Raw genomic sequence first — 17,365 nt, 5'->3', positions numbered from 1 at the left:
GGCAGGTGCCTATAATCCCAGCTACTTGGGAGGCTGAGGCAGGAGAATCACTTGAACCTGGTAGGTGGAGGCTGCAGTGACCAAGTTAAAAAATTACTCAAGACATAAAAATGAAGGAAAAACATTATTAAAATATTTCAAATTCACAATCATTAAATTATTTACATGCTCAAATATATAAATATGTGTGTGTGCATGAATGTACTGAGATTTTGAAAGCTCCAACTGGCAACAAACACATGTATTTTGCCATGTTTCTAACACCAATAGGAAAAACAATTAAATATGACAAATAGACTTGAATTCTACTAATGTATAAAGTAAACCTACTATTTCTCCATATAAGGTGACTATGAAGAAGCTACGTATTTTAATTTTTGAGAAAATGACTTTAAGTACTCAGTATTTCTATTAAAGTTCTGAAATTACTTAAGAATGATCAATTATTTTTGCCTATAAGAAAATATACCTGACATGACTATTTTTTAGCCTATCCACTTTAAGTACATCAAAGAACAAACTGTTGTCTCATGTCAAATTGTGTTTAAACTAATAGTTGAAAACTCTATTTGCAAGAGGTACTGAGAAGCAGTACCATATGGTAGTTAGAAGCATAAACTCTGAAATCAGACTGCCTGAGTTCAAAAGCAGGATTTGCCATTTAACAACAACATAGCTCTGGACAAATTTTTTAACCTCTGCATGCCGTATTTATAAAATGGAGATAATAACATAATTATTGTAATTAACATTTGGAACATATTGAATATTCAATAAGTATTAGTTGTTACAAATACTGAATAAGTTACTTATAAATTCCTTAATGATAGTAAAACCACCTGGAAAAAACCTAGAGGAAAAAAGTTGTATGCCAGTCTTGATAAAAGAAATATGCCTAGAAATGCAGATACAAAAACAGGTACTCCTTTCAATCAGTCAAACTGTATAATACTCAAAGTGAAATGTTCTTCTTCATACCCCAAGGATGGCTATTAACCAAAAGGGCAGCTAACAAGTGCTGGCTAGAATGTAAAGAAATTAGAAGCCTCATATAATGCTTGTGGGAATGTAAAATGGTGCAACTACTAAAGAAAACACTCTGGCAGTTCCTCAAAAGGTTACACATAGATTTACTCTATGACCCAGCAATTCCATTCCTAGGTACACAGTCAGGAGAAAAGAAAACACATATTCAAGTAAAAACTTGTAAAAAAAAAATCATAGCAGCATTATTCACAACAGCCAAAACATGGAAACAATCCAAATGTCCATCCACTGATGAACAGATCAAGTTTGGCATACCCATACAATGAAATATTATTCAGCAATGAAAAGGAATGAAGTACTGATAGATGTTACAACATGCATAAAACTTGAAAACATTAAGCTAAGTGAAAAAAAGCCAGATACAAAAGGGTACACATTATATAAGTCTGTTTATATGAAATGTCCACAACAGACAAATCCATAGAGACAGAAAGCAAATTCGTTGTTGTCTAGGGCTTGGGGTAGGAGTGGTCTTGTGAAGAAAGAAGAGTGACTGTTAATAGGTACAGGGGTTTCTTTTTGGATTGATGAAAATTTTCTAAAATTGATTGTGGTGATGGTGACAAAACTCTATGAATATATTAAAAACCATGGAAATGAGTGACTTGTATGGTATGTGAATTATAGCTCAATAAGTCTATTAGAAAAGGTAATTTTAAAAATGCAATGAAAGGTGATACAACTTTACACTTACAAGGTAACAAATCCAGAAACGTCAAGTAATGGAATGAAAACTCTGCACTAAAGGAACCAGATGCTGTCATTAAAATATTACCTCCTATAATCTGGCAATCCGGTTCTGTTCTTTCCACACAGAGTACAAGGAAAGAAAAATAGCATGTGTTATATCTGGGACAATTAGAGAAAAGAATAAAAATACAAATTTTCAGCCTTGTTTAATTTTCCTTTCATGAAGCACTAAAGAGGTTTCCAAGTGTTAATCTCTAAAGTTGAAAATAAGACACCATATGATTATTATGAATATGTACAGACAAGCTTTGTTTTCACTCATGTAAAGACATATAAAGATATACACACCTTCATCAATTTTGCTTCAACATACCAAGCTTCATTATGACTATATCTCAAATTCTCCACAAAGTTCCCAAGTCTAAAAAGTTAGACACACAATCTGTTTCACTGATACTGACCTAAGTGTGTCTTAACATGTTTTGAAGTAGCTACTTTTAAGTAGCTAATAAGCTAGCAATTAATTTTGTGTTTTTAATTAAAGTTTCCTATCTTATTAACACTTTTCTCTATATGGATAAGAAGAAAAAAAGCAACCAGGCCAAACTTCCTTGAGAAGCTCTTCAAAACAAAATCTTAGACCATCCGAAGCACAAATACTAAGCAAGCAAAATAAAAGTTTAATCTGCAATAAAGCTTAAAATGTGTCCTTTTTGATTGGGGTATTTATAATCAATACGGTAAACTGTAAACGTAGATTGCTGAATTAACCTATTAAGCTATCTGGGCTTGCAAAGGTAGAGGAAGCTCATTGCCTGCCCAAAACACTTGATTATCAATCACGTGCCCCACTTCCTGTTCTACCAGGTAAAGAACAACTTGTGCAATGGATGGGTCAAATAAAGAGATTTCTTAAATTTGGAGGAGAAAGTAAACATTTCTGCCCTCTCTGGAGATCTTCACACCCTATCCATTACATGAGTTGCTCTCCACCTATTAGGTGAAGTAGGATACAAGATGTTAGTATTTTGAGTAATCACACCCTTCCATCTTCCCAAGCCCAGACAGTTTCAGTATGTTAACTCATTTCACTTAGGTGTCTGACTGACACAACCAATTCTGAAATGGCTCCTGAAGTATATTTCTGGAATTCTTGGTAAAGGTACAGAATCTTAATGTAGTTACCTTAAGTAATTGTTTTCCAATTGTTGGGCTCATCTTTTCATCTACCATAAGAATTACAATTCCTCTATCATCCATTCCTCTCCTTCCAGCACGACCAGACATCTGAATGTATTCACCAGAAGAAATCTGAATGAACATAGTTAAAATTCAGAGTTTAGGAAAAAAACTGGTAAAAAACATATTCTTAAAATTTCTCTTTTTGTAAAATTTATAACAGGTTATAAACCCTAAGAAAGGAAACATGATTAAAAACAACATGAAGTTTTAGAAGAGTTAAAGTCAAAGCACAAAAATGCAAAACATGTGAGACTGTTTCAAACCCACATCACACCGACATAACAAAACTAAATTTTAGACTTATTATCATTTTGGATCTAAAATTTATGCTTTTAATCTAAATTTAAAGCCTAAAATTTAGGCTTTTAAAAATTTTGGCTTTCCACAGTAAGCCACTTACTGTTAATTATGCTTACAAATATATGACAGCTTCTGGGAAATACTGGCTAATTCGCTGGCAGTAAAAGATACCTTTGAGCTGGATATTCTGGAAAACAGCAAAATCTCGATCTCCCGACCTCGTGATCTGCCCACCTCGGCCTCCCAAAGTGCTGGGATTACAGGCGTGAGCCACCGCACCCAGCGAAAATAGCAAAATCTAAGAATGCAATGACCCAAACTCAACCAAATATCAATTCTGACTTGATCATAATTAACTTTCTGAATCTGCAAAATGAGATGACTATAATTCATGCTTTTTGAAAAAACAAAATTCTCTCCTATTTTCTTGGTATGTATGCTTGGAGTTTGGTTGAGTCCGTCTGTCACCAGGAACAACCTGATAGAGGAAGGTTAGTAAGCCTCCTGTATACAGGCTTTCAGGGCACCACTGAACCACTTCAACACTGGGCAAAGTTTTTTCTGTAAGTGCATGTGTACTTTTCTCCTGTGGAAAGGGTCCAGATTCTTTTTAAAAAATTGTAACTCAAAAAGAGTTAGAAACCACTATAGGTCACAATGCTGATGCCTGAGGATGGTGGTGGCAGTCCTAGTTCAGACATGGTTAGCAGAGCTGCTGAGACGCTGAAAGCCCACTGCCTGTATGAGATATAGATGGAACACTGCCTACAGAGCAGATCCCACCAGCCTCACCGGAGAAGATGCCTTTATGTCCATGATGGGCTGAGGGAAAAGCAAGGTCCTTCCCAAGCCATCCAACGATGTCTAGCTGGATCTGGTCAAGAAGGTGCAGCTGTTCAGCGGCACTCAGAGTGGTATGTATAAGCACTTCATCATAGAGGCAGGCAGGTTTCCAGCAGCCAGTCAATATGCACAGTGTCCCCAATACTGGCCACGAAGAGCCTCCCTTGTGACCACACAGCCAGGGTGGCTAAATACAGGGCCAAGTTCGACCCATATATGACAGTTAAGTATGACATGAAGACCCCAATTGGCAAAGGAGATTCTGCCAAGTGGTATGCATGGAGCACTGAGCCACTTGGCAGCATACACCAAGATAACTGAGATCAAGTACCAGGAGGGGTAGGAGGTGTGGGAGTCAGAGCTGTGTGTGCTGCACCAGGTGCGTCATGCCAACATCGTCCAGCCAGTGGAGGTGTTTAGGATGCAGGAGCATGTATACATGTTGATACAACTGATCCCTGCTAGCATAGAGCTGTTCAACCACATCATCACCAAGGGTTCCTTCACTGAGCATGACGCCATGTGAATGCTGCAGATGGTGCTAGATGGCATCCAGTATCTGCATGCACTGGGCATCACAAACGAAGACCTCAAGCCTCAGAATCTGCTCTACCACCATCCAGGCACTGACTGCAAGATCATCATCACTGACTTCAATCTGGTCAGTGCCCGCAAGAATAGCAACAACTACAAATGCCTGATGAAGACCACCTGTAGCACACCAGCATACCCTGCCCCAGAGGTTTTGGCCTGCAAGTACTACACCATTCAGTGCACTGTGGGTCCCAGGAATCATCGTCTACATCCTGCTGAGTAGCAGTATGCCCTTTGGGGAAAACAATCATGCCTCAGAGACAAGTATAATTACTCGAATGAGCCCTGGCTACCCAGTATGTCCAACCTGGCTAAGGATTTCACTGCCTGCCTGCTGACAGTGGACCCTGGAGCTCATATGACTACACTGCAGGCCCTGAGACACTTGTGGGTGGTAAACACGGCAGCCTCTTCATCCATGAAGAATCTGCACCAGTTCATCTCCCAAAACATCCTCAAATGTGCCTCCTCACACTGCCAGAGCACCAAATATGCCCAGTCCACGTGTTAAAGCCATTTGACAGGCTCCAAGCTGAGTCACATGCGATAGCGTGAGCTGCAGAAACTCAAACTTGCGTTACCAGCCAACAGTACAGTGGCTGACCCACCTGGCTTGGTAGAGACATAGCATGATCTCAGCCCGGCCATTCACTGCTGTGCCATCTAGGCCTGTTACCCTCTCTGGAAATAGGTCTATACAGCAAGCAAAAGGTGAAGAATGTCTGGTCCCACTTCCTTCTCTGTGCCTTCAGCAGCACCACTCCTCGCCATGGGCCTGGGCCATGTGTGACACAGTAGAGGTGGCACAGGGGGGCTGTCTGTGACTCCCTGAATGAGGTATCTGGTCTGGCACTGACACCCATTTTGGTGGGAAACTGCTCTGGTATGAGTTGGGGGAAGGACAGAACCTGGCCTTCACTGCCTCCCTAACCCTTTGACTCTTCCCCAGAACAAGTGGGGACTGCAGTGCTGGCTGAAGAGTGTTCTATAGCCTCAGGACCCTTTGGGACAGTTAATTCTAGAACTAACTCCCATTCCTCCACAGAGCCTTCTTCCCTGACTCTCTACATTCCAAGGCATCTTGATCCTTAAGATTATGCTCCAGTGGGAGGCCCAGGTAAACACAAAGCTTATGCCTTGACTGGACTTGTAGCCCCTGGCTAGATCCAAACAGCCCCCTACCTCCCAGCCAAGATATTTCTTTCTTCATGGTGCCCCTGCAAAGACATCTCCTGGCCCCAGGATTCACCAAGAGCTCTGGTAGTAGGGCAACAGCATGGACCTTAACCCTTCTAGATGGTGTGGCCATGCTGGTGGCAGGGTTGCCCCAGGCTCCAGCCTGTCTCTGACTATGAGAGGGTCCCCGGCCCACCAGCCTACCACCCTCAGTGCCTTCTTTGCAGAGCCCACCATTACCTCCCTTTCCCTCTTGGATGTCCATTCCATCCCCCAGGTGCCTCCTTCCTAACAGTGGAGGGGTTAAAGGGAGTCCTATTGCTGCTACCTGGGGAATGGGACCCTTGAGGGCCAAAGCAGAGGGCAGGGGGTTCACCATTAGGATTCCATTGTCAGCCCTGGTTCAATCCTTTGATATGGTCCATAGCCCTTTCCCATCAGGCTCCACTGCTCCCTCTTCTACAGTGGCATGAAGGTGCTATCTGGTGTCTGGCATAGTACAGAGAGCCTGGGAGTGAACACTGCACATCCATCATACACACCCATCATGCACACCCACTGTCCTCCACAAGGCAGCAGGAAGGAAAGAGCTGCTTTGTGACGGAGGGTCCCAGCCTGCTTAACTCTCTCCTTCTCTTGAGCTTCTACGCATCTCTCCCTGAAACTTAATCATATTGTGTGAAATGTCTCTGAACCCTGGGTGGCTGGGTACTGACTTTCTCAGAGCTTCCCTTGCCCAATCCACCCTGTGCCTGCTTCTTCTCATGGCATTAGCCTTCCAGTCTGGACCCCGATGAGTCTCAGGCTAGAGGGAGTCCCTGTGGGAGGTGAGTGGGGTTGGTTGACTGCTGTCCACTAGAAATCATCCTCTAATCTGTCATGGTACCTTCCCCCCACCACAAACCAGGCTGGAACCCATATTCCCTCTCTCCACAGCTGCCTTTATTGGGTAGGAAGGGGCTAGGGCCCAGCCTTACCCAGACTGCAGAGTCCCTGCTAGCATAGAGGGTTTGGCTCCCACTCAGCAGCTCTACTCAGCTTTTCCCAGGGGCAGCCTTGGGCCAGGCCCTCCTGGCCCAGAAATGTCACTGCCTCACCATACGCGTATTTCTCTTTTGCAGAGCATCCAACATTTTAAAATAAAACACATCATGAAAAATGTTTCACCTTTATTTACAGTTTTAGCGAGGGTACTTTTCAGCATTTTGATGATTTGTAATTCCTTTCAGAAACTTCTCCAAGCAGAGAGAATCACCAATTTCAAAGATAAAAGGTTAAATAAAGGACTACTTACAATTTTCCCCAAAGCCAGGCTATGTGAATTCAAACTAGAAATCTTTGTTCCATCACTTTCCTTTCACCCCCGCCAATGTTCTACTCTCTGCTTAGCAAATTCTCATCTGTTGTTACTTATTTTAAGGACTGCCTTTCTATGAAGCATTCCCTGACCCCCAACTGACTTCCTTTCTTATGCTATATTCCTGAACATACTTCTCAGAGTGTTTACAGCATAACATTTTATTGTATATCTGTCAAGAGAAATGAGTCTGGATTGTGTTTTTGCTCTGTTTCTACTTCAGCATCCCAGTCACCTACAGAGTTCTAAATTCATATTTTAAGTTTGGTAATTGCTTATTAAATGGAGTACTTGCCTTGGGATTAAGGATTTGGTTTTTACCCCAGTTCATTGTTTCACCTATGCTCCCAACTTTCTCTCTTTGCTTCTGCCTTGGACATGTGTGCAAACCTGTTAGAACTTCTTTTTTAAATCTGAAGGGCAAAATAGATGCAACTACAGCCACTGTAGTGGTGCTTTAATACCTTAAACTTTAAGAAATGAAAACTCTAGACATATTTAAAATGATTTAAAGCATTCATAAATCACTTGCACACTTAACCTCCTATCATCAAACTCCTTCACTTAAAGAAATCTCTTTTTTTTGAAGGAGAGGTGGGAGTGAAGGAGTTAGGATAAAAATTTAAGGGAATGGAGGTCTGTTCAATTAATTAATTTATTCAGAGACAGGGTCTCACTCTGTCCTCAAGGCTGGAGTACAGTGGTGCAATCACAGCTCACTGCAGCCTTGACCTCCTGGACTCAAGTGATTCTCCCACCTCAGCCTCTCAAGTAGCTGCGACTACAGGTGCACATCACCACTCCCAGGTGACTTTTGCATTTTTTGTAGAGATGGGGTCTCGCTATGTTGCCCAGGCTGGTCTCAAACTCCTGGCCTTAAATCATCCTCCCACCTTGGCCTCCCAAAGTGCTGTGATTATAGGCCTAAGCCACCACAAATGGCCAAGAGCCAAGGTTTAACCTTGATGAAATTGTATTAGCTCAGGTTCAAGTTCTTAAGTAGGTGGGACTTAAAATCTCAAAGACTATGTAAGCCAGTTATCTGTAGTATAACAAAGACAAAAATTATTTTGATATATGAATTGCTTTACTTACCCATCGGAAATCCTTCCCATCAAATTTGCGGGCATTTGTAAATAAAACAGTTCTAGCTGGCATGTTAATTCCCATAGCAAAGGTCTCCGTGGCAAATAAGGCCTAAGTAAATAAGTAATTCTACAGTTAAACATGTATTTTAAGCTGAAAACCTAGTTTTATAATTTGTAAGTATAAGTAACTGCATTATTAATCTTTAAAATTAGTTAATGAGACCCTACAAAAATAACAAACAATATGTTCTCAAACCTATTTCGTATTTTATATATAAAATTATTAATTAACATTTAATGTCTCTCATAGCCCAGAAACTTGGTAACTCAGGGAAAACAGACTTTCTTAAATTCTAACAGTGCCAACTAGAGAGAATACACACTGGTCTTACACGAACAAAGCTTTAGGCTATAGAATATTTTTCTAAACACGAACACATTTCCTGGCCTTTGCAACTGATGACACAGTGATTTTGAGGACCACTTCAGTATTAGAAGATCTCTGAAGGAAGACTAGAATCACTGACTCTGTAATTCACTTCTAAGACCAACAAAAATAGTGGTTTAGGTACAAAAAGATATATGTGTAAGTAAAGTCACTGAAGTACTAAATTCGCTAGGAAAGAAGTAAAAATATTTTAGTTCATCATCTCAATAGCATACTATTCATTCATTAAAAAGAATGAAGAAGAATTTGACATACGATGAAATTATATAATAGGGGTAGTAAATGACTTTTTTTGTTGTTTACAAAATGATTAATGCATTATTTGTATGCATACTAGTAGATATTTCTGTTAAGTGATGGGATGATCTTTCATTTTTTTACTTTACATACAACTGCTCTATTTGAATTTTACACCCAACAAGTACTGCCTGTGTATTTTTTAAAAGATCCTTTACAAGTAGGGCTCAGCAAAGTATACAATCTAGAAGGGACATACCAGGATCTAAGTATAAATACTGACCAATTCTTGATCTAAATGACTTCAAATATGTACTTCAAGATAAGTAAATTTATCTTAAATATTCTACTTAGTGCTGAGGTTCTCATGATAAATCTCACATTTGATTTTTAAAATTCTAATAATTTTTAAACATAATGTATGAGGCTGGGCATGGTAGCCTATAATCCCAGCACTTTGGGAGGCTGAGGTGGGAGGATCACTTAAGGTCAGGAGTTCAAGATCAGCCTGGCCAACGGTGAAACCCCATCTCTACTAAAAATACAAAAACAAAACAAAACAAAAAAACAAAAAAAAAATTAGTTGGGCATGGTGGTATGCTCCTGTAGTCCCAGCTACTTGGGAGGCTGAGGCAGGAGAATTGCTTGAACTCAGGAGGTAGAGGTGCTACTGCACTCCAACCTGGGTGACAGAGCAAGATTCCGCCTCAAAAAAAAAAAAAAAAAAAAAAAGTATGAGTCACATATAGACTTATGATTACATTTTGATGTTGTTTCCCATTTTTAATATCCCATTTCTTGGTATAAACATCAATATCATTTAAAAAAAGTAAATCAGATGCTCTTTGGTTTAAATCAGAATATTCAAAAAAACTCTCTTTCCTAAGTCTAACCAGCAATTTCCTTGTCTTCTCTAAACTAATCCTTTTATTCTGTATGCAGAAAGAAGTTTACAACCCTGGGTTTAGTAATTAAATACACCTTCCACAACATTCTGTGGTATCCAACAGTGTTACCACTACATTCTTTCTTTTCGTTCTTGTTTTTGAGACAGTTTTGCTCTTGTCGTCCAGGCTGGAGTACAATGGTGTGATCTCCGCTCACTGCAACCTCTACCTCCCGGGTTCAAGTGATTCTCCTGCCTCGGCTTCCCTAGTAGCTGGGACTGCAGGTGCCTGCCACCACAACTGGCTAATTTTGTATTTTTAGCAGAGATGGGGTTTCTCCATGTTGGTCAGGCTGGTCTCGAATTCCCGACCTCAGGTAATCCGCCTATAAAAGTGCTGGGATTACAGGTGTGAGCCACTGTACCCTGCCACCACTACATTCTTGAAGAAAGGAAACAAATGGTTTTTTTTTACCTATACTTCAAGATTTATTTAAGTATAACATCATATATAAAAATCAAGTTCATTATTTAAGTCATTTCATTAAGCCTTGTTAAAAACACACATATTGCCTATAAACAATGTTCTCTAATTTTCAAACTCTTCATACAACATGATATGGGGGCATAAAAAATAAAAATAAAACCATACCTTTATCAATCCTTCAGAAAAGAGAATTTCTATAGTTTCTTTCAAAATAGGAAGTAAACCACCATGGTGAATACCAATTCCCCTCTTCAAAAGAGGAAGTACATGTTCTACCTGTGATTTTGGAATAACACTGATTTTATAATGATGTGAGAAAAGGATTTTTAAAATGTTAAACTAACTCAATTAAGAGAAACAGTAAAGAATGCTTTCTCTTTAGAGAAACTTAATAAATAAAATCTTTCCAGAATAAAAGCAAAACTCAAACCTATATTCTCACAGATTATTAAATTCAATATAATTCTGGCCTAGCTCATATGAAAGCCATATAGTAAGTATACTTTACAAATGCTTTGCTGCCTTAAATTTTCCAGCATCATTTCATCTCCTCAAAAAACAATTACACGTTATAGAGGCAGAGTTTTTGCCTGTAGAAAATAAACTTAAAAGATACTGGCAACACAAACCCCCCAAAAATAAATCACTATAACACATATTTAACATGAATATGTACTTAATCTAAAAATAAATCAATTATTGAAGAATTCTTTCAACAATCTATCAAACGCCATTGAATACTTACTATTAGAAGTGCGCTATAACAAAGATGTATAAAAACATGGCTCAGCCCTTAGATACTAATAATTCAGCCAGGAAGAAAAACTACAAAAAAGTTTATACATTAAATACCCTTTTCAAATAGCAAGAAACATGTTACTACAGTCTTATGGAAAATCCCTTACAAATCAAGGCATTCATCTGTAAAGGAGAGTATGATGATCTCCCAATGTTTCTTTTCACTCAACAAAACTTTCATACCAGTCTAAAGCACTATTTCTCAGCTCTGGATGCACAGCAGAATCACCTGGGGAGCCTTTAAAAGATTCTGATGTCCAGGATGTACATCAGACCAATTAAATCAGAATCTCTGGAAGTGGCACAAAAGCATCAGCATATTTTGGAATTCCCAGGCTATTTCAACAGTCAAAGCAAAAATACACTGGATTAAGGCAAAGTCAGGTATGTTAAATTCCTCACTAAACACATGATTTTCAGTAAGTGTTCTCTCTTATTTTATGTGGTAGCCTTCTGGATTAAAAAAGTTAATGACTTAAAACTAGCATTAAAAATTCTGTAATACTGAGAACACTAGCAGTAATTTTCACACCATGCTAGCTCTCAAAGAAAAGTTCCTTCAGGCAGCAAATCTTTCTTCCTATTGCCTTTTTGAAGTTTAAAGTAAAAGTCAAAGTATCATTAAGTGCATATCACAACACATATGCTGCAGTGTGTGAAAAGTGCAATAGAGTAATAAAACCAAGCAATGTAAAGTGAATATATGCAATCTATTAATATCTACACTTTTATCTACTGATACTGAAAACTCACCTGAGGGAGTTTTTTATCTTCATCGGATAAGCAATCAATTGCATTACTGAATACTTCTTCAACCATCTTCTTTTCTTCATCTAGGAGAAAATTCAAGGGTACAGAAATATCAAAATGAGTTAGTGATACCAAACTTCACACATTACAAAGAATAAGAATCTAAAGGCCAGGTGTGGTGTCCCAAGCTTGTAATCCCAGCACTTAGGGAGGCCAAGGCAGGTGGCTGGCTTGAGGCCAGGAGTTTGAGAACAGCCTGGGCAACATGGCGAAGCCCTGTCTCTACGAAAAATACAAAAAAATTAGCCAGGCATTGCGGCGTGCACCTGTAGTCCCAGCTACCTGGGAGGCTGAGGCAGGAGGACTACCTGAGCCCGGGAGGCTGAGGCTGCAGTGAGCCATGATCGCACCACTACACTCCAGTCCTGGCAATAGAGTGAGACCCCGTCTCAGAAAAAAAAAAAAGAGTCTTTAAAGAGCAAAAGTAAAGAGGTGGCATTTAAGATGGTCAAGGAGAAAGTAGATAAAAATTACCACATAATCAATACAATTCTCTGCCTTTCAAAACATATCTAGTAGACTTAATTCATGAAAAAAGTACTGTCTTACAAAAATAGTGACAATAACCACATCTGGTGCTTTACATACAACATTTAAGTCTAACAATTACAGGACACAGGAACTATTATTATCTACATTTTACTACTAAGTAAAGTGAAGCTTAGTTTTTAATAATTAGCACTACTATTAACTGTGAGAAAAACAATTCCAAAGCCCATGCTCTTTCTTAACCATTGCACCGCCTTCTTGAACAGTGTCTATCAAATAATACAAAGTATTTGTTAAACTGAATAAATATTTGTTAATCAGTATGCAACCCTGCAACTTTAAGTTCATTCGGCACTTGTAGGTAAGAGAAAACATTTATGGGCAGGACGATTCAGTCTTTAAAAAAACACAAACTATTAGTGGCTTTAGGAGGCTATGTCAGCTATCTGCCATTTGTTACTTTTACTCATGGAAAAGTAGGAATTAGCTTTAAAATGCACAGATAAAAAAACAAAACCTGCCTTGATAAAGAAAACAATACAACTGAAATTTAAATTTGGATGACTTAAGATATTATTTACTTTTCACTGTACTGGATTACACGTGTAAAAGGCAGAGTTGAAAGATAAGCGGGTTGGTACTCAGCACACTGCAATTCTTGGCCAGTGGTTTGGTTTGAATGTGTCCCCCTAAAGTTAATGTGCTGACCCCTTAATCCACAATAAAACAGTGTTGAGAGGTAGGGCCTTTAAGAGACAGGGTCCTCATGAATGGATTAATGCCTTTTTCAGAGGAGTGGGTTAGTTATCACTGGTATGGGTTCCTGATAAAAAGATGAGATCAGCCCCCTTCTCCCACTCTCTCTCTTGCACGCTCTCCTGACCTACTGTCTTCAGCCGTGGGATTCCACGACAAAAAAGGCCCTCACTAGATGTGCTGGGTCCCTCAAATTGGGTTTCCAGCCTCTCAAACTATAAGAAATAAATTTCTGCCTTTCATAAATTACCTAGTGATATGGTTTGGCTCTGTGTCCCCACCCAAAACTCATCTTATAGTTCCCATGATTCCCATGTGTTGTGGGAGGGACCCAGTAAGAGATGATTTAATCATGGGGGTGTCTCTTTCCTGTGCTGTTCTCGTGATAGTGACTAAGTCTCATGAGATCTGATGGTTTTAAAAATGGGAGTTTTCCTGCACAAGCTCCCTCTCTTTGCCTGCTGCCACTCACGTAAGATGTAACTTGCTCCTCCTTGCCTTCCACCATGATTGTGAGGCATCCCCAGCCACGTGGAACTGTGAGTCCATTAAACCTATTTTCTTTGTAAATTGCCCCATCTCGGGTATGTCTTTATCAGCAGCGTGAAAATGGACTAGTCTCAGCTATTCTGTCACAGCAACACAAAATGGACTAAGACAACCAGGTTGTGCTACTGTCTTAACTGTGTGACTTCAAGTGAATTACTTTTTCAATTAACGTACAGGAATAATTTACCGATTTGCTAGAAGTTATATCACTTTGATTGAGAATTACAAAATAGTTAAGCAAAGGACAGGTCTTACTGGTTTAGACTTCAGTGAGACTGAAGCATGGTATTTTCTATATAGAAGGTGGTCTAACCAAGCTACGAGACCTACCCTTAAGTGGTCAAATAGAGAGCCACAATAACTGAGGAGTTTACGGCAACAAAGTATAAGAAGGCATGATTCTAATATTTTTCATAGGGTTCTCCGAATTTTAAATAGAACAATGTACTCATATCTTTCAATAAAAGGAGAAGAAAGGAAAGAAAGTATAAGTCAAGGGCCTTTAAAGCTTTTATAAATGTGCTGAGTACTGCTGTAACTGTAAGGTGAATGGCATATCCTAGTAATACGTAACAGATAAAAATATTACTAGAAATATATTTTACGCTCATTATCATATAACATTAAAATGATACCGAAATGATGTAGTACCTGTGTTGAAATCTAATTTGGTCATTTGAAGTGCGTAGGCTTCACAATCTTTCTTACTAAAACTAAAAATAATCACAGGTTGGAAATTTCTTTCCATAATCATCTTCACAATTTTGAAAACATTTGATGGTCCTGCAAAAACAGTAAACAACACACCAAAATTAACTCAAAATAGATCACAGATCTAAATTTAAAAGCTAAAACTATAAAACTTTTAAAAGAAAATATAGGAATAAATCTTCCTGATCGTGGGTCAGACAAAGCATTCTTAGATATGACAACAAAAGCATAACCAACATAAGGAAAAAAAATGCATGAACTGCACTTCATCAAAGTGAAAAACTTCTGTGATTTCATGGATATCATCAATAAAGTAAAACAGAATGGGGGGAAATATTTGCAAATCATCTATCTGATAAGGGTCTAGTATCCAGAATATGTAAAGAACTATCATAATTCAACAACAATAAAAAACATAATTATAATTATAAAATAGAGAAAGGATATACAAATGGCCAATAAGCACATGAAAAAATGTTCAACATCATTAGCCACCAGGGAAATGTAAACTGAAACCACATTAAGATACCACTTCACATCTAATATGATGACTATAATCAGACATACAATACTAAGTATCGTGGAAAAATTATATGTGAAAAAATTAGTTCTATCAAATTATACCACCATCTTCCCAAATGGGAAATCAGGGCAAAATACATAATCTGTTTCGTTTACCCATTACCTAGCCCAGGGATGCTGTAATTACAGAAAGATGCCTCTGTTTCTATGGAGGAGGAGTACGGTTATACAAAGGATATAGAGAAAATGGAACCCTCACACATTCCTGAAGGAAATGTAAAATGGTATAGCCACTTTGGAAAATACTTTGGCAGTTTCTCAAAAGGTTAAACATAGACTTTCCACATGGTGCAGCAATTCCACTCCTAGGTACATATCCAGAGGAAAACACCTATTCACACAAAAACTTGTATTAAATAGTACATGCATCAATGTTTACAGCAGCATTCCTAACAGTCAAAAACTAGAAAAACCCAAAAGTCCATCCAATGATGAATGGAGAAACAAAATGTGGTATATCCATACAATGGAATGTTATTTAACCATGAAAAGGAATGAGTACATATAGCATAAAATGAACAAACCAGCCAGGCACAGTGGCTCACACCTGTAATCCCATCACTTGGGAGGCCAAGATGTGAATATCACTTCAGGTCAGGAGTTTGAGATCTGCCTAGCAAACACGGTGAAACCCCGTCTCTACTAAAAATACAAAAATTATCCGGGCATGGTGGCAGGTGCCTATAATTCCAGCTACTTGGGAGGCTGAGGCAGGAGAATCACTTGAACCCAGGAGGCAGAAGTTGCAATGAGCCAAGACAGCACCAGTGTACTCCAGCCTGGGTGACAGAGCAAGACACTGTCTCAAAAAAAAAAAAAAAAAAAAAAAAAAAAATTAAAAGTAACGAACCTTGAAAACATTACGTTAAGTGAAAGAAGCCAGTTGCTCCAAACATGAAATGCACAGACAAGGGAAAGTCACAGAGATCGAAAACAGGCTAATGATTAGCTAAGTCTGGTGGATGAGAAGGGAAAGGTTGGGGGAAAAGGGAGAATAACAGTTAATGTGTACAGGGTTTCTTTTTGGGTTCATGAAAATATTTTGGAACTAGACAGTGGTGATGCTGCACAACTCTGTAAATATACTAAAGACTACTGAATTGTATACTTAGATGAATGAATTTTATAGTATGTAAATTATACTTACTGTCATACAAAAAAGATAAATATTTATCCAATTTTATCACATATCATCTAGACCTTTACATAGCTTGAGAAAAAAAAACTAAGACAAAAAAATGTCAGAGTAATCTGAATATACAATTTACATGTAAAATTCTCGCAAAGCAAAGTTCCAAATTACCTTTTGTTCCTCCTTTCCGCCCTTTCTGGTCTCCTTTGGCCAAATCACCTGCATCTCGAAGCACTTGCATTGCAGTATTAAAATTATCTTCTCTAAAGTCACCCTGGAATCACAAATTTTTTCTGTGTAACTTCACTAATAGTTAATTATAATCCGAACATTTTTCATACATAAGGCTTCCCCAAATAAAAATAATTTAGTATAATAATGAAAGCCACTAAAATAGTCCAAACATGATCTGTGGTAAGAGGTATTAAAAGGTGAAAAAGAAGTAATAAAAAATGAAGAAAAGCAAAACATAAGATATCTGAAACATGTCCAGAACTCCTATTCTCTAGGTATTTTTAAAATACCGGAAAAGGAGGGAAATCTGATTCATGCCTAAGAAAAACACAAGTCTCAAACATAATGTTTGTAATAAAAACACACAAAAAAATCAAGATCGATTGATTAAAACTAAGACAAACAAATGTATCTTTTCCATTCTTCTCTAATTCAAAATTTAAAAACAACAACAAGATATTAACAATAAAGTATGACATTATAGATTTAAAAATGACAATTACTTTCTTACATTTTCATCAACCACAAGATGCAGGCCATCTCCCCCTGCTGGAAAAATGTAGTGTTGCAATGGAGTGGGCCGATAATCTGTGTAAATTACATGACAAGGCTGTAAAAAGAAAGAATTAAACATACAAAATTGTATTTCTTCAAAATAAAACTATCTTAGTCCAACCTAAAAGATCTTAAGAAAATCAAGTAATGAATTCAACATTTCAAAAAGAAAACACTTCAAAAAATTCACTAAAACCCAGGCAAGAGAAAAATGTAGAAAAATTAGGTCTATGAAATTATACTACCATCTTCCCAACTTACCAATTCCCTAACCAGGGCTAAATACATGACCTGAGCATCAATTGCCCATTACCTAGCCCTGGAATGCTGTAATTACGGAAAGATGCTTATTTT

At 38.3% G+C, this 17,365-nt stretch overlaps 1 protein-coding gene across 1 annotated transcript in view; it reads right to left on the bottom strand.

Annotated features, from left to right (window-relative positions):
- The window catches only part of MTREX (Mtr4 exosome RNA helicase), a 117,609-nt gene that overhangs the window by 63,777 nt on the left and 36,467 nt on the right, over nucleotides 1-17,365 (bottom strand). The window contains exons 9-15 of the mRNA XM_054487953.2: nucleotides 16,968-17,066; nucleotides 16,394-16,496; nucleotides 14,449-14,580; nucleotides 11,947-12,026; nucleotides 10,561-10,671; nucleotides 8,345-8,446; nucleotides 2,923-3,048 (exon numbers count right to left, since the gene is read on the bottom strand). Of these exons, the coding sequence (XP_054343928.1) occupies nucleotides 2,923-3,048; nucleotides 8,345-8,446; nucleotides 10,561-10,671; nucleotides 11,947-12,026; nucleotides 14,449-14,580; nucleotides 16,394-16,496; nucleotides 16,968-17,066 (753 nt within the window). The remainder of the gene's footprint in view (nucleotides 1-2,922; nucleotides 3,049-8,344; nucleotides 8,447-10,560; nucleotides 10,672-11,946; nucleotides 12,027-14,448; nucleotides 14,581-16,393; nucleotides 16,497-16,967; nucleotides 17,067-17,365) is intronic.

This window comes from Pongo pygmaeus, chromosome 4 (assembly GCF_028885625.2).
Source record: "Pongo pygmaeus isolate AG05252 chromosome 4, NHGRI_mPonPyg2-v2.0_pri, whole genome shotgun sequence".
NCBI lineage: Eukaryota > Metazoa > Chordata > Mammalia > Primates > Hominidae > Pongo > Pongo pygmaeus.
This window is presented reverse-complemented; position numbering and strand designations above follow the sequence as displayed.